Source organism: Ipomoea nil, unplaced genomic scaffold (assembly GCF_001879475.1).
Source record: "Ipomoea nil cultivar Tokyo-kokei standard unplaced genomic scaffold, Asagao_1.1 scaffold1259, whole genome shotgun sequence".
NCBI classification, from domain to species: domain Eukaryota; kingdom Viridiplantae; phylum Streptophyta; class Magnoliopsida; order Solanales; family Convolvulaceae; genus Ipomoea; species Ipomoea nil.
In genome coordinates, this window is record NW_017617687.1 from 1,047,530 (window position 1) to 1,072,686 (window position 25,157).

The 25,157-nt window shown below is 36.3% G+C and overlaps 1 protein-coding gene across 3 annotated transcripts; it reads left to right on the plus strand.

Moving 5' to 3' along the window:
- Positions 1-942: 942 nt before the first annotated feature.
- LOC109184393 (carbon catabolite repressor protein 4 homolog 6) lies at positions 943-13,993 on the plus strand. Of its 3 annotated transcripts, none has more exons than XM_019334392.1 (16): positions 943-1,168; positions 1,258-1,735; positions 2,193-2,359; positions 3,105-3,170; positions 4,460-4,512; positions 5,023-5,104; positions 5,207-5,253; positions 5,793-5,874; positions 6,565-6,657; positions 6,756-6,788; positions 6,902-6,990; positions 9,718-10,465; positions 10,593-10,678; positions 11,269-11,353; positions 13,491-13,577; positions 13,679-13,993. In XM_019334392.1, the coding sequence occupies exons 1-15, from the start codon at positions 1,037-1,039 to the stop codon at positions 13,572-13,574; spliced, it is 2,325 nt and encodes a 774-aa protein (XP_019189937.1). In that variant the 5' UTR covers positions 943-1,036; the 3' UTR covers positions 13,575-13,577; positions 13,679-13,993. The 3 variants fall into 3 exon arrangements, with proteins under 3 accessions (XP_019189937.1, XP_019189938.1, XP_019189936.1); XM_019334393.1 differs by having other exon boundaries at positions 9,718-10,029; positions 10,069-10,465; positions 13,491-13,993; XM_019334391.1 differs by having other exon boundaries at positions 13,491-13,993.
- The last annotated feature ends 11,164 nt before the right edge of the window (positions 13,994-25,157 follow it).

The window sequence follows — 25,157 nt, forward strand, 5'->3', positions numbered from 1 at the left end:
TTTCAAAACTAACAATTGAGTACCTTAACTATTCAATTTTTATCAATTTTAGTCCATCGGACCAAATTACCGGCGAAAAGTGACCGGAAATTTTTAATGACTAAAATCTTGAGGGCAGTTTAGTCATTTCCACTTTCTCTTTTCTTCTCCCCCGTTTCTTCTCTTCCCTACGTCGGAAAATTCGAGATCGACGAACAGGCGAGTGCATCCTCAAACCTCTTGTTTTCTTCTGTGGTCCATTTCACCGCCTTTGACTCATCGAACAGCAGTTCGAGTCATTGAGATATGTTTCAGATTAGAGAACTCCCATTTCTTGGCTCATGCTTCACTGTTGTGGGTACTTGAAGGAAAAATAATAGGAATATGAATACTTATTTTGACATAAATATGAGGTGAGGAATCCAGAAAAGACCACCCAACTTTCCCAACCCCAAAGAAAAAAATTCAACAAACTGTTTTATAAAAATAGATATTGATAAGCACTTGAAGGCTTCAGATCGAGTTCAAACTCACTGCGCAAAGACTCTGATTACTAAGTTTGCTGCATAAATGAAAATACAAAAGTTATATATCCTATAGAAAACAGACATTAGAGGGGGAGAGATTTGAGTACCAAAAGAGGTCGCCTTCTTCGATCTCAAATTTTCCGGCCTAGGGAAGCGAAGAAACGAGGGAGAAGAAAAGAGGAAGTAGAAATGACTAAATTGCCCTCAAGATTTTAGCCATTAAAAATTTCCGGCCACTTTTCGCCGGTAATTTGGTAGGATGGACCAAAATTGAATAGTTAAGGTACTCAATTATTAGTTTTAAAAGTCGTGGATTGAAATTAACTAAACATCAATAGTCATTGGACCAAAACTGTAATTTACTCCATACCCTTTTATATAGTTGTCATCACCTCCCTCAATTCATGGGAAAAGAAAATGTCATTGTTTTTGTAAGTGTAATTAATAAAAGATGGTAACTGTGATCGTTAACGTTAAAGAATCACTTTACTGCAAAACAAACGGAGTACCGGACACTGAATCGAGCTCTCATGAAGCGCTCTCCTCCTTCCTTCCACCGCCTCGCCGCCGCAACGTCTTCCGACGGTGTCACAGCCGCCGCTACGCCTTCTGACGCTGCCTCCGCTGTCGCATCCCGTACTGCCATGTACAACCATACGCACGTGAGTCCCCATTCTAAACTTTCACATCATCACCGACAACCACTCAAGTACGCTGTATATAAAAATTCACTCTAATCAACTGTTTACAGTTCGGAGGCCGCAGGGGCCGCGGTCGGAGAAGTTACTCCGACCATCCTTCTGGAGGCGGCCGTGGAGACCAGCAGGTATCCGGGGACTCTCATTTCCGGTCGGTACAGGACACTAATCGAGGGTTTCGGCCATCATATAGCCGTGGTGGGAACTTTCCGAATTCTCGTTCGCAACCCAGGCCATATAGTCCGCGACCACCGCCGCCGTCTTTCACTCATCATCCTCCTTATTATTCCGCTCATCCTCCACCTCCGAATTTATACTCCAATCAACAGTTTCATAGACCGCCGCCGCCTTCATTTTATAATCAGCAGTTAAATAGACCACTACCACCCCCAGGCTGGCCGCCTTTTGATCAGAACCAGCAGTTCAGGCCGCCTCGACCGCCGCATGAGTTCCGGCCGCGTCCGCAGCCTCCCAAGGCGTTGAATTTCCGGGTTTGGGAGCATGCCAAACCTGAACCTCCGCCACATTATGGTAATTTTTTTTTTCTTTCTTACCGTTTCACTTTCAAATTGGCATTTAGGGATTGTATGTCACCACTCCATATTTGGCATAGATTTTTTTTTTTTTTCAGGAAAAAAAATCATGATTTTATAATTTAAGAGAAAGATTACAAGTTATCCTTGTCTAGATTTCTTAACTGTGAATTGATTGAATATACCTAATTAAAAGGTACCTCGAGTGATAGAAGAAAACCATAGTTAAGTAAACCTCAGTTTCCTGCACTGCAAAACCCACAGAATGGGAAACCTTGTGGGAAAAGAGCTTGATGTTATGTCATGGAGCATAACTTGGTTTCTAGCAGTGTTGCTCAACTATTTTCATGATCAAATGGGCCTTTTCTAGAGCTGGCTTTGTGGATTTGATTGCTGAAAGCCTATGTGTAATTATGTTCATTACTAAATGGTCCAGTTTCCTACTTCTCTTGCAGACCGATTCACTGTTCTATCATACAACATACTAGCTGATTGCCATGCAATTGACCATTGGAGAAGACTCTACTTTCACATACCTCGGCATATTCTGGACTGGGAGTGGCGTAAGAGAAGTATTATTTTTGAACTTGGACTGTGGTCAGCTGATATACTGTGTTTACAGGTTATCATTCTGATGCATTAGCTCATGTTATGGACTTCTGAAAATAGAGTTTGATAGTTTACAAAACGTGGAATAAATATTTGGTGACTTCCATTTTGTAGCCACAATGCCACATACTCACTGATTTTTGATTGCATTTAAAATGAAGAGACCATTGATAAAAGCAGGAAAGGAACTTCGTAATACTATTTCAGACCTTTTTTTTTGTTTGGATGTTTAATTGATTAAAATAAGATAGTAACGGGTATTTCCTTGATGCGTGTCCTTTGGTGGTGATAATATCATGAGATTTATTCAAACATATAAGACAGCATGTATAGACAGGTAAGCTAGATGGAGGGTTGTCTGATGTGATGCTTCGGTTAGTATCTATTACGAAAAAAAGGTGCTTGCCATTAGTTATACTAAGTCCTCATGGACCAAGTCATTCAAATAATACCAGAAAGTTTTGAACTTTGTCTGGTCTTCATTGTCCAGTCATTCTGGTTGGAATTGGAGTTTGTTGTGTGACAGTTTGTTCATCTGGACAAATTAGTTTCTATATTCCATTTAATACATGTGTTATGTTTGATTTAAATTGACCTCCCAAATGTGAAGTTGAAAAGAAATAAAGAGAATCTGGAAAAACGTTAGCACTTTTGTACATGTTATGTTTTTCATATTTTATCTTCTTTAATATTCAGTTGAAAATTGCTGCACACCTGATGATATTCATTTGGTTCTTGTTTTATTCTAAACATATCAGGAGGTCGACAGATTTAAGGACTTAGAGGCTGAATTGCAGTTGCGAGGATACAGTGGCATATGGAAGGTGTTTTAATTAGAATGCACATGTATTTTATGTTTAATCCTAATACTCATACTAGTACTAATAATAAATAAATAAATATACACACAGAGGTTACTATTGCATACAAAGTGAGACGTAGTTGATGATGCATACCTGATATTTGTACTCTAATAGGGGCCTCATATTAGTGTTCAGTAATCAGTAGTTATGGTTATATAGTAATCAACAAGAGCTGATTAGCTTTTGGTTTTACTAGATATAGTTCAGGTTGTGAACTGGTTCACTGAAAAGTTCAACTTTTGGGTGTCTCTGGGCCTCCCTGTACCTAGGAATATTATTCTGCAAAAAGTCAAATATAATCGTGATCATGGAACTGGCTTGACAAGGTTATGATAGGTGCTTAGGTGTTGCTTAATTGAATTTCATGTGGTTTAAAATCTTTTCTACTTTTGCTTTTCATTCGTCTGTTCATTCATTTACCTTATATTAACAAATGTATAATTTGGCATTTATATTGACATACATGCTAATTATTATTGTTAAAAGTAAAAATTTTTACTTGTATACCTAATTGTGATGTGTCGATTAAAAAAATATTTAGTCCCTCATTTTGAGTGTGAACACTTCTCCAATTTGTCTCTCTCTCCCTCAAAATAAATTTATGGCATTAATTGGCAGTGCTGTACTTGCTGTTAGCTATGACAGTGAACATAAGAGATTAAAATTGTTTGTGAAAATACCTTTCTTGACACCTGTTACAATTGAATTTTTTTCTTATTTCCCTAATCAAATTAATTTGCTTTACCTATCAAAAAAATTAATACAGGTAATTTGTGTTTGTTCTTTTTGAAAACACAAATTTGAGCTCTCAGTATGTACTTACAAAAAAAAAAGTACTGTAGTATATTTGCTGTACCCCATTCTAGTTTAGTAGGGGCGGGTTATTGTGAAGGAGCAAATTGCCATCCTGTACTGATGCACTGGGAAACCAGAGGTTCAGCTAGATTATCCATCACCGTAGTTCCTATCTTCAGAAATCTTGATTTCAGAACTTCTTAAACATTACTTTGATTTTAATACTGTAGTATATTTGCTGTACAATCTTTATTGTATGGGTGGAATCTCTTTGGTGCCTCCTAATGGATTCTGTACTTATCAATAATAAATACTATAGTATAAAGTTTTATAGGTGTGAAATTCTGTTAGGAGCACAACAATCCACTTCAACGTACTGCATATTTAGTGAAATAAACTTTACATTTGAATTCTCTTGAAGTATGGACTAATCATATATTCAATATTGAGTTTAGATGCGAACTGGTGTTGCAGTTGATGGGTGTGCAATATTTTGGCGTGGTTCTAGGTAAAAGTTCTACTTTCACAGTGCTGAGATGAAATATTAAATTAATCTATATTTTTTTTTGCTGTGAACAATGAATACAAGTTTAACTTCTTCTTGTGTTCTTGAGCTAATTACGAACATGGTTTATAGTTGTAAACATGCATGCGTTGTTTCATTCATTGAAGAGAACATTTTACTGTATATCATCCTGAAGTACGTAACTTACTAATTTGGAAACAGCAAGATATTTGACTTTTAACAGAATAATGCACTTAATCTAAATGGCTTTCTTACTTATGTAATATACTGTCTTTGTTTTGTTCTTATTCCATAGTAGCTGAGATTTGTAACTAAAGATAGTGACTTCTGTATGTAAGTTGTGCATTCATTGCTCTATGAATTGTGTGAGATAAAGACAACTTTCTTCGAGTCTCATCATTGCACCACCACTTACCATGTTCCCTGGCATTGATACTTGAGGTTGGCAACATAACATTGTTTACATTGAACTAGTTCTGTGATAATTTACAGATTCAAGTTGCTGCATGAAGATTCCATTGAATTCAAAAATCATGGTCTTCGGGATAATGTTGCCCAGATATGTGTATTTGAGGTATATAATCCCAAAGTGTTACTTGACCACTTTTACAGATTTTTTTCTCCATTTTTCTGTCATTTTGTATTGTACGGTTTAATCTTCAATTCTTGTTAACAGTTATTGGATCAGCGTAATGGTGATGCTAGTGCAGCCTCCTCAACAAGGTAGTTGTTATGTTAGAAATATACCTATTCATTTTTGTTTTTTATTGTAAAATATGTGATCTTTTATATTTCTGAACTGTTCCTTTCAAAGAAAATAGTTTCTATAGAACATTTTTGTACCACATACGTAAGATCCTCACTATAATTTTCATGTTGAGACAAGGATTAAGAACATTTTACTTGTCCCCTCTTAGGGAGGTTGGGGAAGGTGGATTGCAGTACACATAAATGGTCATTTTTGTACTATCTTGGTAAGTAGCTTAGGGAAGTGAAAGTATTAAGGCTTATTTGGGTAATTCTGAAGTGCAGATTTATCTTGAGCTCAAAAACATTATTTTCAGGTGGTATGATCTTTCATTACTTTCTTTAGTCCTTGATTTAGTTTTGGTCATCCAAGTTAACTTTTATGGTGATCTATTTTAATTATTTGTGGGTCATAACTCATAATTGCAAACTAGTGTTCTTATCAATTATAATGCACTCAGTTTCTTAATACGTAAGGGATAATTCTAGTAATTTAGTTTTTAATTCTATTGCAGCTCATCAAATACAAATAAAGTTGTAATCTGTAATGTTCACGTACTCTTCAATCCTCGAAGGGGAGAGATGAAGCTTGGACAGGTATGCTTTTCTACAAATGGGCTTTATTAGGTTGCTGAAAGTCTTGTAAGAACGCCATGTAATTTCGTATTATCTACTCGGAAACAATATGATATTCTTGTTTCTTTGTGCCTCACTTAGGCCATGTTTTCTTTTCCTCTTTTCAAATGCTTTCTCCATTGTGCTATCCATTATGACCCAACAGCCTTCCACTCCATACCTTTTTCCTTAGCTTAAGGAGGCAGCTTGTAACCCAGGGAAAGAATTTTTTATTCCTTGGTTGTGTTGAATTTGGAAGATGGAATGGCCTGGCGGGTGGAGAATAACAACCACCCGCCAGTTAAGCGGAAGCAAGAATGAAGAATCAAGGAATGGAAAATGTATAGATAATGTATGATTCTGTATTATCTGTATGTTTCTAACAAAGAAACATAGTACATATATATATACAAACACATAACTGTAAGTAACTATTCATAACTGACACCTATTCATAAACAGACACAAATAAAACTAACTCTTTATTTTTCAACCGTTGTTACCTCCGGACAAGTCGTAAATGTCCATGTCATTTATCAATGGTTATAGTATTTGGTATTGTCACTAAAGTTGCTGTGCTTTCATTTGAAAATTTTGTAGTTGCATATATGTTTAAGCGGAAAGAATTTACTGATGAAATGTATTTTTCAACTTAATTTTGCTTGTGAATAGATAAGACTGCTTCTTGATAGGGCTGATTATTTTTCAAAACTGTGGGATGGTGCTCCTATTGTAATTTGTGGAGATTTTAACAGCACGCCCAAGGTGTGTTCTTTTACATTCTACTTTATTTATTGTTCTAAACTTGTGCTGTGCTCAACAAACTGCTTAATTTATTTGTGCATTTCCCCTTCTTTTACCAGAGTCCATTGTACAACTTTATTGCAGAACAAAAGGTAAAATTTGTTCTTTACATTTGCTTTCATTTTGTTGCCTCTACCTAACTACCTCTACAAATTGTGCATTGGACAAATGTAAATGCTCTACTTGTTTTCTTTTTCTTCTGCAGCTGAACATATTAGAAGTGCCTCGTGATAAGGTTTCTGGGCAGGAGTCTGCTACTCTTAATTTACTGAACCCCTCACCTCCTGTGAATAGGTATTGAGTCACTGTAATTGAAGTTCCAAAATTGTATTTGCTTTTAGATTAGTCAAGTTTTAGATTAGATCATTTAAATTCTGTTGAAATTGAGGGATTGATAGGTTTGGCGGGTGGAGAATAACCACCACCCGCCAGTTAGGCGGAAGCAAAATATGTGAGAACCAAAGAACAAGAGAATAAAGAGAATATATTATAATGAAAGATTACAATAGATTGTCTCTCTTAATGTATGTTCTATACTTCAATGGACCTCTATATATACTAAACTAGATACTAAATTAGTCTAGGAAACTATAATAAGAATAGGAAACTAAGACAACTTTCCTAATATTCAACACTCCCCCTCAAGCTGGAACACCTGAAGTTCCAAGCTTGGATTAAAACAAGCACTCTACCTCACTCAAAATTACAAGTGAAAATTAAATGCAACTAGAGGACACAATGCGAGATGGCTTCGGAGGGACAATGCAACCCTTGGGAATGAACACGCCAGGGGCAAAGCTTGTCACGAACATCCTTGGGAATGGAGGCACCAAGGGAAAACACGAACACCATCACAACAATATAAGCACTCGAGGATGGATGACTTCAAAAGAGATTGCGCTATGTCTGACCCTTCCTTGGGAATGAAGACGAAGGCACCAAGAACGGAGCTGAACACAATCCTTGGGAATAAAGACGAAGACACCAAGGACGAAGCTAAACACGATCTTGGGAATGAACACACCGAGGACGGAATTGAACACGAATCTCGGGAATGAAGATGAACACACCAAGGATAGAGTTGAACATGAACAACCTCCAGATAACACGAGAGCGGTAGAGACAAAAAGGGAGCAAAGAATAGCAAAGGACGCAGTAGAGCCCATAATAGATAAAATAGCAAATGATAGTAAAGGATAGCACACCGATTGTAGATAGTCACACTCCCCCTTACTTGAAACATGGGAAATAATCAAAGGCCTTTATAGTAGTGCTGAAACTGACCATCCATGGGATAAGGCATACCGGAGATAAAGAAACAAACACGGTTATACCAAAACACAAACACCATGGGAAAATGTTCGGCAACAAACCCAAAGAAGCCTTCAAATTTCACCAAGAAGTCGAAAGAAGGGCAAAACAACCATCTGAAAAATCTCGCCGGAGGCAGACTCACGCGCCGACGCGTGAGGAAGGTCGCCGGCGCGTGACGGAAGCGGTGGCGCGTGAGGACGACGGCGATGGAGGAAAGCGATGAAATTTTCCAGATAAGGTCGCAAGAGGGAGAGGAATCCAGCGGTGAAGGAGGTGAGACCAGAAAATCGCCGGAGAAGAGGAGATCTGACCGGAAAAACTGAAGCAGTCCGTCGGCGGTGGTGGCGCGTGACAGCGCGTGCGGTGGCGGATGGTGACGAGTTTCCAGGTGTAGGCTCGCGACAATGATCCGAGAAAGGCTGTGGTGCAAGAATGGAAGAAAAACCACAAAGACACGTCGGATCTGAGATTGGCAGTCGTGGTGGCGGCGGCAAACTTCGGTGGTGACGGCGGCGGCGGAAAGCTAGGGTTTATATTAGGGTTTTAATATTTGAAGAAAAACAGCCTAGGAAAGTAGGCTCTGATACCATGTTGAAATTGAGGTATTGATAGGTCTGGCGGGTGGAGAATAACCACCTCCCGCCAGTTAGGCGGAAGCAAAATATGTGAGAACCAAAGAACAAGAGAATAAAGAGAATATATTATAATGAAAGATTACAATAGATTGTCTCTCTTAATGTATGTTCTATACTTCAATGGACCTCTATATATACTAAACTAGATACTAAATTAGTCTAGGAAACTACTAATAAGAATAGGAAACTAAGACAGCTTTCCTAATATTCAACAAATTCTAATATCTAATATTGATAAACTAATTAGATTTAACATGTTTGCTACATGAGGTGTTTCCATGTTTCAAAAATATTGTGCGCGCGTTTGTTTAGGCTAGATTGATTAAAATCCTTACCAGTTTTTATTTTCTGGTGTCCTGTATTCAATGTCAAAGCTTTGGGTATACACACTTTTTTTTTTTCTTCTTTTTTTTTTTTTTTTTTTATCTGTGTTATTGACATGGTTGCAAAAATCGTGCCTAGGCGCTAGGCGGCCGCTGGCCGGAATCGGCCTCTTCCGTTGCCGGTTCGGCCATTTATTTTAATTTATTTTAATTTTAATTTTTTTTTTTAATTTTTGAATTTTTGAATTTTTTTTTTTTTTTTTTTTTTTGCGTTTTAAAGTGTTAAAAGTTCGGGAAGACATAACTTTTGACTCGGTTATCTGTTTTGGACAATTCTTTTTTTCAAATCGCGTATTTTTTCAAGGCGGTTTGACCCTCTAATTTCTCCAAAAAATGCTTCTTTTGCTCTTAATTTTAATTTTTTATGTATTTAGATGGTTTTAACAATATTCAAAACGATTTTACAACCACTTATGTAAATAATTTGTAAGAAAAAACTAGAGGAACCTTATGTTTTATTAGTGAATTTCACAAATTTTTAATTTTTGTTATTTTTTAAAAAATAAAAAAAAATTTTAAAAAAATAAAAATAAATCGGCGCCTAGGGGGCGCCTAACGTGTTTTGCAACCTTGGTTATTGAATATTAATTTTCCCGGTCTTTTCTCGTGCATTTGTTTTAATTAACAACATTCTATGTGCATAATATATCTATCCTTGGATCTGACATGCTGCTTTGATTGTTATTTAGGGCCCAGTCTTCAGCTGACTCGGTTAAAGATTCCCCGGTGTCACGGGAGGAACAAGGAAGAGAGAGCTCTTCAACACCAAATGTAAGGACATGGTCCCCAGAAATTGAGTCTGTAGATGGAGTTTCCAGAGGCATCAGGTCTCAAAATCAGAATTCTGTAGTAAATAATTCCAGTGATTCTTTTGTGAGTGTCCACTTTGAAGATAAAAGTCGAGAAGGAACAGTAGAAAATTTCCATGATTCCCAAAGATCTCTTTCTGTTCCTCTTAGTGTCTCAAAAGATAGTTCGGCTGTCTCTCCTAATAATGAAGATTCAATCTCTCCAACTAAAGAGAAAGATGTATCACTGCTTTCAAATGGTAATGTGGAGGGTTGTGATCCAAATCCGCATGAATTTAATTACACAACTGAAAAGACTGATGCTTTGTTCGATAAGAAAATGGATAATTTATCACTGGACAATGTCTTTGAAAAGGCAGAGGATCAGTCTATAGGTGAAGACAGTGAAGCATTTTTATCTGAGCTATGTGGTGCAACTGAATCTACTCAATTGCAAGTATATGAGTCTGAAAAATTAGATGAGCAATCTCAGGGATCGGCTTTGGGGAAAGAAATTCTCTATTACGACAGATTCACTTATGATCCATCAGCTTGGACTCCAATAGAGATACAAACTGCAACGGGCAGTGTGGATTGCACGGTAATGGAACACCGTTTGAAGCTAAGAAGTGTGTATCGGGAAGTAGAGGTAGCTCTTACAAGATTAATTGTAGCTTCAAATATACTCCATACCTTTTTATGCCTCGACCCTGCAAGATGGTACTGTGCTTGTTATAAGTTGTTGCTCTATCCCAACATTCATTTGTATATTGCAGGAAGTCACAGGAACGAGAGATTCTACTGGAGAACCTGAAGTGACCAGTTATCACAGCTGCTTCCTGGGTACCGTTGATTACATATGGTAAGTCTTTAGAGTTTTCCTCATAACTGATCTGGGTTGCAGCTAGTTGCCTCTGCATAATTTGTGGGAACCTATTTGGGTTGCAACGCAAGCAAGGTTAGCTTTCATTGAAGGGACCTTAAGATATATAATGTTCTCAATTCTCTTGAGTTTGGAGAAAGTTGTCAAGCCGTAAGCCACCCACTCTCTCTCCCTCTCTCTCTCCCTCCAGACACACATAAACACATCTCTACATGTTGGTGCATCTGTATATGTTGAGATTAACAAGAACGAGAAACAATTATAATAGTAGAAAAGTAAAGAAAACAAGATTTACGTGGTTTGACAATGTGTCTATGTCCACAGGAGTGAAACTATTCTTTAAGTACTTGTGATGGTGATGATGGTAATCCAACACCTAGGGATACAACCAATGTATTTATAGGCATCTAATCCCTGTACAACCGCTTCACTCCTATTCCTTATTTCACACTCATTTTCCTAATCCCTATATGAGATAAACTCAACAGTATACCTTTTGGAGCTTAAGATTATATTATATTTGTTGATAGTGTTGATTGAATTGTTATAAATGATAAATTTATGTGTAGGCGTTCTGAAGGTCTTCAAACTGTGAGGGTACTTGCTCCAATTCCAAAACAAGCCATGCAGTGGGTTCAGGGTTTCCCCACCAAGGTATGATTGCAACCTATACACAATGCTATGGAGATGGTACAGTTGTCTTGGTATCATGAGGTGAAATGGATTAAAGTTGGCATGACCATTAAAGCACATACTAAAACCATTGTTGTAGTAGGTGCTAGGCACTAGTCGCTAGTCGGACGGTAGAGTAGCGTCTAGACGGCCTAAGCGGCGCTTAGTTGGCTAACTAAAAAATATAAAACAGTGCACGTGTGTGGGTATATATATATATATATATATATATATATATAGAGTTGCACTCGGGTGCGAACGGCTCGCCCAGGCGTGAAATAGGAATGGATTCTGTTCGTCCACGTGTCCAGATCTAATAGATGAGAAACACTGATTTTTTAAAAAAACGCGGTGGCATTTTCGTAAATAATTGAACATCGAAGTGCAAGTAAAATGTATTACAAGTGCATGTAAAATGTATTATAGGTGCAAGTAAAAATTTATACTGAGCATCAATACTTAGTTGCACTTATAGTTCTAAGTAGTTGCACCTATAGTTCTAAGTAGTTGCACACATAGGTATAAGTAGTTGCATCTAAGTGTATGAATGTTTGCGAGTGGTTTTCAGGAGTATTACTACTCGCTGAACTCAGATCAATGAATGTTAACAAGACGAAATTACATGCACTTATAGGTGAAAGTAGGTGCACATATAGTTATAAGTAGTTGCACATATAGTTATAAATAGTTGCACACATAGTTATAAGCACACCCAGGTGCATGAATGTTTGCGGAAAGTGAATGCTAACAAGGCAAAATTACATGCACTAATAGGTGAAAGTAGGTGCACTTGTAAGTGATTTACTTGCACTTCGATGTTCAATTATTTACGAAAATACCACCGCGTTTTTTTTTTAAATTATTAGATCTGGACACGTGTCGCGCGCTGATTCGTTTGCATTTCCCTCCTGAGCACTTATTCACACCTGAGTGCATCCCTATATACTTTCACCTATTAGTGCATGTAATTTTGCCTTGTTAGCATTCACTTTCCGCAAACATTCATGCACCTGGGTGTGCTTATAACTATGTGTGCAACTATTTATAACTATAGGTGCAACTACTTATAACTATAGGCACCTACTTTCACCTATAAGTGCATGTGATTTTGCCTTGTTAGCATTCACTTTCCGCAAACATTCATGCACCTGATGTGCTTATAACTATATGTGCAACTATTTATAACTATAGATGCAACTACTTATAACTATTGGTGCACCTACTTTCACCTATAAGTGCATGTAATTTGTCTTGTTAACATTCATTGATCTGAGTTCAGCGGGTAGTAATACCCCTGAAAACCACTCGCAAACATTCATACACCTAGGTGCAACTACTTATAACTATTTGTGCAACTACTTAGAACTATAGGTGCAATTACTTAGAACTATAAGTGCAACTAAGTATTGATGCTCAGTGTAAATTTTTACTTACACCAATAATACATTTTACATGCACTTGTAATACATTTTACTTGCACTTTGATGTTTAATTATTTACGAAAATGCCACCGCGTTTTTAAAAAAAATCAGTGTTTCTCATCCATTAGATCTGGACACGTGGACGAACAGAATTCATTCCTATTTCGCGCCTGGGCGAAGCATTCGCACTCATTCTATATATATATATATATATATATATATATATATATATATATATATATATATATATATAATGAAAAAATGAGCAAGGCTGAGTCGGCCAAGTTAACTCAGCTAACTCCACCGAAATGGACGAGTTAACTCGATCGAGTTAGGCGCCTAGGGGGGAAATCGTCATGGTTTAGGAGCGCCTAGCGCCTAGGCGGCCGCCTAGATCGATTTTTGCAATAGTGACTAGAACAATAGGTGTACCACGATAGTTACATTTTTGATAGTTTATTGCTCAATCACATGCTATGATGCTACTAGTAGCCTACAACCATTAAATTGTAGCTATGCTCTACTATTTTTACACTATATTAGTATATTTGATAGGAATTTTTGAACCTACTCAAAGTTTGCTATTTACCCAATACCAAAATATAGAGTTGACTACAGATGTAATCTATTTCTATCACAACCGTGCATGTGCCTTTCATCAGATACTCTTTACTAATTGGTTTGCCATGCTATTTCAGAAATGGGGAAGTGATCATATTGCTTTGGTTTCGGAATTGGCGTTCACAAAAGACATTCCTGTCAAGGACATCGACGTTGAGTAGCAGGTGCTGCACTTTGCATTTAGCTTCTGCTCTTTAAGAGCTCCAAAGTTTCTATTCTCATCGATAGGCACTCATTCAACCACTTCAATGAGGTTTCTGTACAGATTTCTCCCAAACTCCACTCTCGTTAGGATCCGATTTTGAAAATTCAGAACTCGATCCACAGGTATAAACGATCCAATATTTATTGACCCATTTCATTTGTATTTCATGAAATTTATAGGCCGATGACAGAAGACCTCTATAACACTCATTTGAGTAGTGATGCCATTTTTTCTGTATTCTTCAGATGGGGGTCGTGAATATGTTTATGTTTATACATTTTTACAGTGAGAATTGACTATCTGGAATATGTTGTTGAAATTCATGGAAAATAAAGAAATATTTAAATATATATATACGTTTATTATCTCTTGAAATTTGTTTGCGCGTGTATTGGTATTATTTTACTGCGTTATCTGATTTTTTGGTTTATTGCACCCATCTGATCTCATGTTGAATTAAAAAAGTCACCGTGCATACAGTTCAGGGATGAAAAGAATCACACTTGGGGATAAAAATTTTGTAATGGTATAATTGATGGACGAAAAGTTCATTTTTCTTTTTCACTTTTAATTTAAAAATTGATTAAATTTGATATTTGATTTCGAAAACTGGCAAGTTTATAAAAGTCAACGTACAAAATACAATTAATTTCAAGTGTGTTATGGAATGTATATATAGTAGGAGATTTATAGGGATTTGGGTAGGTGGTTATAAGGAAATAATTTGTCTTTGTTTTCTTCTTAGAGGTGTTTTAGCATGTATATATAGGATTGTGTTTTCAACTTTCTATTCACTAATTCTCTTCACTTTTGTACATGGTATCATGTCTTTACAATTAATTTTTTTTCGCTTTAGTGTTTTCATTGCCCGCTTACTAGGGTGGAACGTCGGTGTCTGGCGATTAAATCTGGAAATTTTGATGACATTTTGCCCGGCGTGTGAGCCTCACGCGCCACTGTCACCCATTGTCATTCTCTCCATGCATTGACGCGTGTGGCGTTTTCAGTGATTGGAAAATGTTTTGATTGATTTGGTTTGGACCATTACATCGTCGATGACTTTTGCTTCATAGTTAGTTTGTCACGTACACATTCCATTTTGAATTTTTTGTACATTGTAATTTCTTTTTATTTTTGGGTATGGCTGAAAATAAATATGATACATTCGCCAAGTCAGAATTGATCTCTGCTGATGAGTTTACCAAGTTTTCTTAGTACTAGGCCTTTTCAGTCACTACTATTATCGACAGACTATTGTCGACTTAGGTAACACAACCTCATGCCTTCTCTTGTCTTCTTCCAAATGGATCATAGACTTGGGTGCCACAGATCATATGACGGGTAACTCTAGCCTATTTTCCACTTTTTTCTTCCCATACATATAATCCTCTTGTGACCTTAGCAAAATTGTTGAAACCTTAGGCTTGTTAGGAATGGGCCCATTAGGTTATAGTTTATTCCTATATAAATAGTTCGTACCTGTACAGTTCTAAATTGAATAAGATAATCCTTTCATTCTTTCACATCATTCAACATGGTATTAGAGCCTAAACCCTAAAATATCGCTTTTCCGCCACCGCCACCGCCATAGGAGAGCTCACGCACCGCCACACGCCATCATCGTCGCCAAGATTTGGGATTTTTTTCCGCCCATATTTCCCTGTTCCGATCTCCGATCGAGACGCCATTGCCACCGTTGAATTCGTCTCCAGGAAACACTTTAGATTGTGTTTTCCGTTTCCTCATCTCTGCCGGTCAACTTATCGTCAACGATCTACTCACTGGTCAGCTGTTAACTTACCGGCCAACCATCTCTTGAGGCAGTTTTTCCTTGTCCTTTTGAATAATATTATGGCTTCATATCTCACTGTTGGTAACTCCTCTATGTTGTGTTTCTCTCAAGCTAGCAACACAAATACTTAGATTCTAGACATAGTTGCCTCATATCATATTTCGGGTAACATATCCCTTATGACTAGTGTCACAAAGTCTAAGGCTTTGCCCATGGTTACCCTAGCTAATGGTCATCAAACACCAGCTGCCGGTGTTGGTCAAGCTCATCCTATACCATCTTTCCCCTTAGGGTCAGTCTTATATGTTCCTAATAGTCTTTTCAACCTTATCTTTGTGAGTAAAATCACCCGTACCCTTAATTGTTCCGTAATTTTTTGTGCTGATTCGGTTGTTGTGCAGGATCATAGTACAGGGAAGGTGATTGGCACAAGGCCTCTATTACCTTCGTGTTGATGATCTTGCTGCCTGTGGTTCCACAGACTCTCACTTGCTTCTCCATAGTCGTTTGGGGCTTTGGGCCACCCTAGTCTCTCTAAACTTCGACGGATGGTTCTAGGTCTGTCTATAGAGTCATTAGACTGTGAGTCGTGTCACCTTGGAAAGCAATCACGTAAGTCCTTTCCACGGAGAGTCAATAATCGACAGCGTCTCTTTTTGATTTAGTTCATACTGATGTTTGGCGTTCATGTCGTGTCAATTTGCTTTGGGGTTTCGTTACTATGTCACTTTTACGGATGATTATTTTAGGTGTACTTGGTTGTTCGTTATGAAAGATCGTTCTGAGTTATTTCAGATTTTCCAAAATTTTCGTGCTGAAATACAAACTCAATTTGGTAAACCCATTCGTGTTCTGCGTAGTGACGATGCTAAAAAATATCTTTCTAACCCCTTTCAATCCTATATGACATATTGGGGTATGTTACACCAACGGTCGTGTGTTTACACACTTTAGCAGAATGGGGTGGCTGAGCGTAAGAATCGACATTTAATTGAAATTGCTCGCACTATGTTAGTTCATTCTCATGCTCCTCGTCATTTTTGGGAAGATGTTATCCTTACTGCGTGTTACTTGATAAATCGCATGCCATCCTTAGTACTAAACAATGAGACCCCATATTCCATTGTGTATCCTTCGGTTGATCTTTTCCCTCTTCCACCTTGAATTTTTGGGTGTGTTTGTTTTGTTCATGACATGACTCGTGGGCGTTCGAAATTGGCCCTTAAGGCTATCAAGTGTATTTTCTTGGGTTATTCCCGGCTCCAAAAGGGTTATCGGTGTTATTCTCCAGAACTTAATTGTTGTTTTGTGTCTGCTAATGTCACTTTTATTGAGTCTACTCTTTTTTTCCAGCCCTCACCAGGTGACACAGTCTCTATTTCAGAGGTTCTCCCTCTTCCTTATCTTGGTCCACTTCCTCTTGCCCAGGATCCTATTCCTCCAACTGCTCCTAATGCTCCTGACCGCCCCCCTTCAAGTCTACCAACGCCGTCCACGCCCTGTGTCTGTTGAGGCTCCTGTTGACTCATCCATGCCACCCGATCCTCCGGTTGCGGTTCCACCACTTCAACTGCAATTCGACACTGATCTCACTGAGGCACCTATTGCTATCCGAAAAGGTACACGCTCTACTCGTAACCCTCATCCTATATATACCTTTTTGAGTTATCAACTTTGCTTTCCTTTCTCACCTTTCTTCTGTGTCTATACCTAAATCCACTCGTGAGGTCCTCTCGGATCCAGGTTGGCGCCAAACCATGTTGATTGAGATGGAGGCCCGGGAGTCTAGTGACATATGGGAGTTAGTCCCCCTCCCTCCTGGTAAAACTGTTGTTGGTTGTAGGTGAATTTATATTGTGACCAATAGACTAACTATTTTACCAACTCAACTAATTCAACTATTGGAAATTAAATGGTCATGAAATTGAAATCATTTTCTTTTATAGCAAATTGTACTATGTGGACCATTGTCTATATTACAATATGAAGTATTGATAAATATTTAATTTTTGTATATGGAAGGTACTTAAACTTTCAATACATTTTATTTTTGCATTCATAAATATTTATTTTTAATATACTGAAGATATTTAAACTTTCAGTATATTAAAAATAAATTCCATTTAATGTATTACAAGTGAATTTTTAATATATTAAAATGAAGGAATAAGGTTCAAATTGGCCACTGAACGTAACCTGAAAATGCAATTAGGCCACTGAACGAAAAAAAAGTGCAATTAGGCCACTGAACACTCCAAAAATGTGCAATTTCACCTGATAGCAGGTTACCCTCAATTTTAGCAGGTTATCTGCTTACGTGGCAGCTGAGTTGACATTTTTAATAAATTTTAATTAATTTTTAATACTCCGTAAATTTTAATAATAACTTTTTATTAAATTTTTTTTTTAAAAATAAAAACGACTTTATCTTATTTTTTTATTTATTTTTTTCTAATTTTTTATAAAAATTTATTATTAAAATTAATTATTAAAAATTATTTAAAAATTATTAAAAATGCCAACTAAGCTGCCACGTAAGCAGGTAACCTGCTAAAATTGATGGTAACCTGTTATCCGGTAAAATTGCATACGTTTGGAGAGTTCAGTGGTCTAATTGCACATTTTTTGAGTGTTCAATGGCCTAATTGCACTTTTTTTTCGTTCAGTGGCCTAATTGCATTTTCAGGTTACGTTCAGTGGCCAATTTGAACCTTATTCCTAAAATGAATTGTATCGATGATTTGTTTTGTGGGATAAAACCAATACAATAAAAAAGAAGGAAAAGTAGGCATGTGAATACACCTGGAAACTGGTCAGCATTTTTGTTCCACAAGTGAAGTGGGTACGACAAATTTGATTTGACCAATTCAGAGAGAGAGAGAGAGACGGACAGCTCACATGAGGGTTGTTATACAATGGACCATGGTGTATAGTGCTATGTGAATCATGATTGTCAAATAAAATTGTAGTAAAATTAAAATAATACTTTAATATTGTTAAAATGAAACTAATGTGTGTGAAAAATGAAACAAAAAAATAGAGTTCATTCAATAATTTATTGATAAATGAAACTATAGTATAATTAAAATAATATTTTAATGTTGTTAAAATGAAACTAGTGTGTATAGAAAATAAAACTAAAATATAGAACCATGCAAATGATACAATAACATATATTCTCAAAATGAACGTGGAGTGTAATTAATACAATACTTTAGCATTATTATAATTAAACTAGTGTGTGTAAAAACTTAAACAACAAAATAAAGTTTATACAATAATGTATATTGTCAAATGAAACTGTAGTAGAATTAAAATGATACTTTGATATTACTATAATGAAACTAGCTAGTGAGTGTGAAAAATGAAATTAAAAAACAGAATAATATTGTCAAATTAAATGAAACTAAAGCATAATTAAAATGATATTTACTTTATGGATCACATTACTACATGGACTATGGTACACAGTAAAATTTGCCCTCACATGAGCTGACTAATCATATTTATCCTATGCCTATCATACATTGCTTTTTATCTTTCGTTGGGAAAATCAGATGTTAACTTGTGCGTATGCATTTACATGGAAAAAAAAAAAAAATACTTTCACTCTCTTAGTAATGTCAATGATCAAATTTGAATCATTGCTAGAGATTAAATCATACAATAAATAATTGAGTGATTAATGGAAGAAATTCTTATTATTTTCTAGAGAAATAAAAAATTACAGAAAGGAAAATGAAAAATGCATTTATTTATACATTTGCCAATTAACAATGAAATTGTTATGGGTACTAAATGCATTTATTTATACATTCTCCTATTAACAATGAAATTGTTATAGGTACTATAACATTGTTCAGTTTATGTGGTCCCAAGGACGAAGTCAGAAATTCGATTGAGGGGGCGAAGAAGTAGGGACAGATTTAGAAATTCTTTTCAGTAAAGACGAAACATTAAAACAAAATAGATTATTTAAAATAAATAAATAAATTACTTAATAAATATAATTGTAAATATTGTTGGATATGAACGAAAAATAAAATATATCGAAACTTTATAAAAATATTCATAACAAAATATGAAACATAATTAGTTTGATAAAATAATTTGAATAGAAAATACATTATAAATTACAGATCTCATTATTAATATAAAAGATTGTTATATATATATGTGTGTGTCTGTGTGTGTGACTTTTAGAAATGTTTCATTTGCATGGTTCTATATTTCTAAAAGTTTTACGCATTAAACGAAAAATTTTAATATGAATTTTATTACCCATTTCTAATTATATTATTATATTATATATAAATAAAAAACAAAAACAAAACCAAAAAAAAGTAACGGACAAAATGGTGACTTGGAGCCCCGGCCACATACCACTATTCTGTAACATTATTTATTTAGTTATTTTCTAATCCTGTAACATTTTGTTTGGTCATTTGTATGCGTCTTGCTTTATCCAAATGATAATAACATGAGAGACAACAATTTCGAAGAATCTTTTTCGGATTCAAGAATTTACCGTATAACTTCGTAAAAAATTATTATTATTATTTTTGAAAGTCGTACAAAATTATTTTTATTGTTGTTTATAAAAAAATGTTTTGTTTATGACTTCACTTCTGAAATGCAAGTCAAGCATACACACAACAAGCAATTGCATAGTACAAATCAAATCTTAATCAAAATCGTAGGCATCAAAACTCAAAAGGTTCTAGACTTTTAGGTTTAGCTTGAAATAAAGTCCATAGTTCCAATTAAATTTTTTTTAATAATATATTTTATAATATCATAATGTATGTGTATAATAATTTATATGACAAGTACACATAACACCACCGGCACAGAATTTGAAACTTTGAATTTCAACTTTTTGAGAAAGACTTGTGGATCTTGAATGCAAGACATAACCTAAATGTTTCTACTAAATTTTAATTCAATTATTAAGTTGGACTAGCTCCAGGATATACTCCAGCCAGAATAAAGAAAATAAAAACTAAAAGCAATAAATGGAATCGTGCACCAGTAAATGTTCACGCAGTTCGGAGCCTCACTCCTACGTCTGCGGGGCCACTCACGTCAGCACAATCCACTAGATGATCAACTAGGAGTACACGGGGGGAATACATTACACACTAAAGCATAAACTACACTACTCCAGTGTAGCGCACTACTCCGATCCAGCGACTACTCCAGCATCACCATAGACTTGACGTGCAGGCTATCTTCATCACAACTTGAACCAGTTGAGAAACCTTCAACACATGAATATATTGATAGAAAAACCAATGGAGGATTTGAGGAATGATATGTATAATTTTGATCCTTGAATCTTCAACTTTAATGCTTAACAAAGTAGCATTTTATAGTGATGATATGAAACCTCTTTGGTCTGTAAAATGCAGCCTTCAATTCCTCAAATTAAGCTGCATCTCTTGATTTAAAATGAAAGTAGGGTCTTAACCAAAATAAATGTTTGAATGGGTTTCACTTCTTCTGGATTACTTCCTGGAGCTGATCCTGGACTGCATCCTAGCGCTAACACTGGACTGGAGTAGGCACTGATCCAGACTCAACCTGACACAGACACTGGACCATTTTGACAACTAATTTATGCCAACTTAAGTGGGTTTTAAATGTGTAACATTTTGCACTTACAATGTCCCCCTTTGACAATTAGTTGGCAAAATATACTTACAAATATACTAGTAGGCTTTTAAAGAAAAAATAGATAATCTTTATTAACAAAAATAGCCACTAAGTATATTTGCTTAAAATGATTAAAACACATGATCTGTCAAACAAAAATAGATATACTTCCCCTCAACTTGATACTCCCCCTTTTTGTCAAATAAGGGGCAAATGTGATCATCAGTGGGTAGGACTATGAGCTGATGGAGTGCCCGATTTATCTAAGGCAGGGGCAGGTTCCAATTCATCATCTATTATCCCGAGTAACATCCATATATCATCCATGCATCACTTATCATCCATATCAATAATCTCCATATTCACCCATGTCACAAAGAATTCACCACGAAGATGGTAAAATAATCAATCCCATCAACAAGATAATCCAAGGAAATAATCCAAATAATATGATGATCCAAATAATATGATAATCCAGATGAGATAATCTGAATAATAGGATAATCCAAATAAAGATAATCCAAATAAGTATGTTCCCCCTCAATTAGTATATTGACTATTCGTAAAAAAGAAACATCATAGCTTAGAGCAAGATTCCTTTTGCTTTGTCTGAAAGAAATTTCCATATGAACCTGCACAAGCTAAATAGAAACAAGAGACCCAGAACAAAGCACATCAATTTGCACACAACTTAGCAAAACAACAATTCAAGATAACTTTAAAAAAAGGGTCAAACAAAACAGACAGATTAGCAAATAAACCAGTCACATCCAGGTAAAGTAGATTTAGGCACAGATTCATATAAAGCATATTAAGACACAGATTCATATAAAGCATATTCAGGCACAAATTCATTACACTTAGCACAGAAAACACACAACCAAAATCAAACACGGTCATGACCGGATAAAACACATAACACATAACACATAGAAACAACTACACATGACATTACAAGAATAACATTTTCAAATTCAGACACCAATTCAGAGGAAAATGTAGATATAGAAACTGGACCAGAGGTTCCTGGAGTAGAGACAGAAGCAAAGATAGAACCAGAGAATTTTGGAGCAGAAACTGATACAGAACCAGACTGGACATGATTAGCAACAATCATAACTGGAGCAAAAAAATTCGAAGGTACAATCACACAAAATCGATCAAATCATATATGGACATTTAATGAACACATAGAACCAGTCAAAGAAGGCAAAACAAGATAATCCAGGCAAAATAGAACTGCGTAGTGCAAAAGGCAACGAGAAAGACAAAAAGATAGGAATTGAAAATGGTATTGAGCAAATACCACCACTAGTAGAGAAGAGAGTAGAAAAAGGTACCATAATTTCAGATTTTTTGAACTCTCCAAGTCAGCAATCGGGGAATTAGGACTAATATTTTCTAGACTAGGCCAGCAATTCTTCTGCATCTGAAACAGTAAAAAAAAAAACATTAAAAAAAAAACATAACTTATTGAATTTTAAAATACCTGGTTTTATTTCGATGATGACACTTCAATCTTGTATTTGCAGATTCTCTAATCCAACTCCTCTGTCTTCTGCTAGTTTCCCTTGAGATGCGATTGGAGTCAACTGGGATATAAAATCTGCTTTCCTAACCCACACTTGTTTTACAAACGGTGCAATGTGTTTGTGGGTGTACTTCTCACGCCTTTGATCTTTATAAAAGTAAAAACACTCAGGTCTGGTATGGCCACGAACTCTGCAATAATGATAAATAGGGTTATAGAATTTAAATTTTGGATTGTCACGCCTTACATTACCAAACCTTTTCCGCGCTGTACTAGTTTCTGGAGCATCCGAAACTGGTCCAGGTGCTGAGTCAGAGTTAGAAGCTTTTACAAAAACTGTCACAACCTTGTCCTTTCCGCCAGAAAAACCTAAACCATACTTGGTAGATGTTGTCCTTCCAGAATCCAAGATTTGGTCGAGGGTGGAAGTGTTGTTCATCATTTTAATTCTCATTTTGAGCATGTCCAACTCTTGTTTGATTTTTTCTTCGCGTTTGAGCCCGTCTTTGATGATGTTGTCCCTGTCAGTAATTTGATTTTTATACACTTTCCTAGCATTCTCTAGATTACTGACTTGACTCGACAGAGATCTATTTACTTTTACAAGAATTTCCCATTTTGCATACAACTTTTTATATTGTACTTCAAATGAGGGAACTGGTAAATCATGGTCTTCAGTCGATACATATTCTTTAGCTTCTGAGTCTACTTTAGCTTCTAGGTCAGACTTCATGTTGGCTATTACAGTGAATGCCACAAGGTTACCGGAGATCTCTTCTTGATCAGATCCTGGATCAGGATCAGGTTCAAGTTCGTCATCATCACTCCAGGTTAGAGTTGCCTTCATCGACTTCTTACGCCTTAGGTATGTTGCGCATTCTGCTCGAACATGGCCGAAACCTTCACATTCATAACACCTAATGCCTTTTGCACTTGATTTATCCCTGGATTGAGAGTTTTGTAATGGACAAAAATTAGGTGATCTAGTCTTTTGGCTGTTACGTGATGCATTTGATGTTGATCCCTTCTGGTTTTGAAACTTTCCATTTCGAGAGTTGTTCATCTGTTTCACCTGTTTCAAAAGCTTCGAAAGTTGGTTAATTAAAAATTCAACTGGATCATCGTTTACCTCGTCTGGATCAGATACTGACTCATGTTCTTCAGCTATAAAGGCAATGTTTTTCTTCTTTTTAGTGTGGTTAGAGAGTATTTTCATCTCATAGGTTTGAAAGTTTCCCATTAATTGAGCTACAATTTTTTTCTCCCACCCGTCATGTTCTTGAACCGCCGTTACCTTCATCCTGAAATGTTGAGGGAGTGAACGAAGAATCTTCTTGACTAGTTTAGGTTGGGAGAAAGGTTCGCCTAGAACGGTTGCACGATTTGCTAGTTCCTGAACACGAGCATGGAAATCAATTATTGATTCGTCTTCTGCCATTTTTGGATCTTCAAAGTCAGATTGGGCCATTTTGAGTTTGGACTGCTTGACTGAGTTAGTTCCTTCATAGGTAGTTTCCAAAATCTCCCAAGCGTCTTTGGCAGAGTCACAACCTGTAATAAGGGTAAACTGACGCTCATGCATTAAGGAATAAATAATATCTAAGGCTTTATTGTTGTAGTTCGCAGTAGTTAACTCAGCAATTGTCCATTCTGTTTTTGGTTTGAGAACTGGAAGGGCTCCTGTAGTGGCTCCATCTTTGGTAGGATGGGTCCACCCAGTGAGAACTGCCCTCTAGATCATCTCCCCATGAGCTCGTAGGTGCATTTTGGTACGAGCCTTCTAGTACGCATAGTTGTCACCTGTCAATTCAGGAGGTGCTCTATGTTGTTCCATTCTGCAAAACTTAATGCACAGTAAGCTAAAGAAGATTGACCAGAAAAGAAGAATCAAGAACAAAAACTGAGATCTTGAGTTCAAGAAACACGAGTAAGCCAGATTGATTAGACTAATATTTTAAGTCCCCGGGCTCTGATACCAATTGAAAAAGGTTCGTGGATCTTGAATGCAAGATATAACCTAAAGGTTCCTACTAAATTTTAATTCAATTATTAAGTTGGAATAGCTCCAGGATCTACTCCAGCCAGAATAAAGAAAATACATATAAAAGCAATAAATGGAATCGTGCACCAGGAAATGTTCACGCAGTTCGGAGCCTCACTCATAAGTCTGCGGTGCCACTCACGTCAGCCCAATCCACTAGATGATCAACTAGGAGTACACGGGGGAGTACATTACACACTAAAGCATAAACTACACTACTCCAGCACAGCGCACTACTCCGATCCAGCGACTACTCCAGCATCACCATGGACTTGACGTGCAAGCTATCTTCATCACAACTTGAACCAGTTGAGAAACCTTCAACACATGAATATATTGATAGAAAAACCAGTGGAAGATTTGAGCAATGATATGTATAATTTTAATCCTTGAATCTTCAACTTTAATGCTTAACAAAGTAGCATTTTATAGTGATGATATGATACCTCTTTGGTCTGAAAAAATGCAGCCTTCAATTCCTCAAATTAAGCTGCATCTTCTGATTTAAAAAGCCATGGAA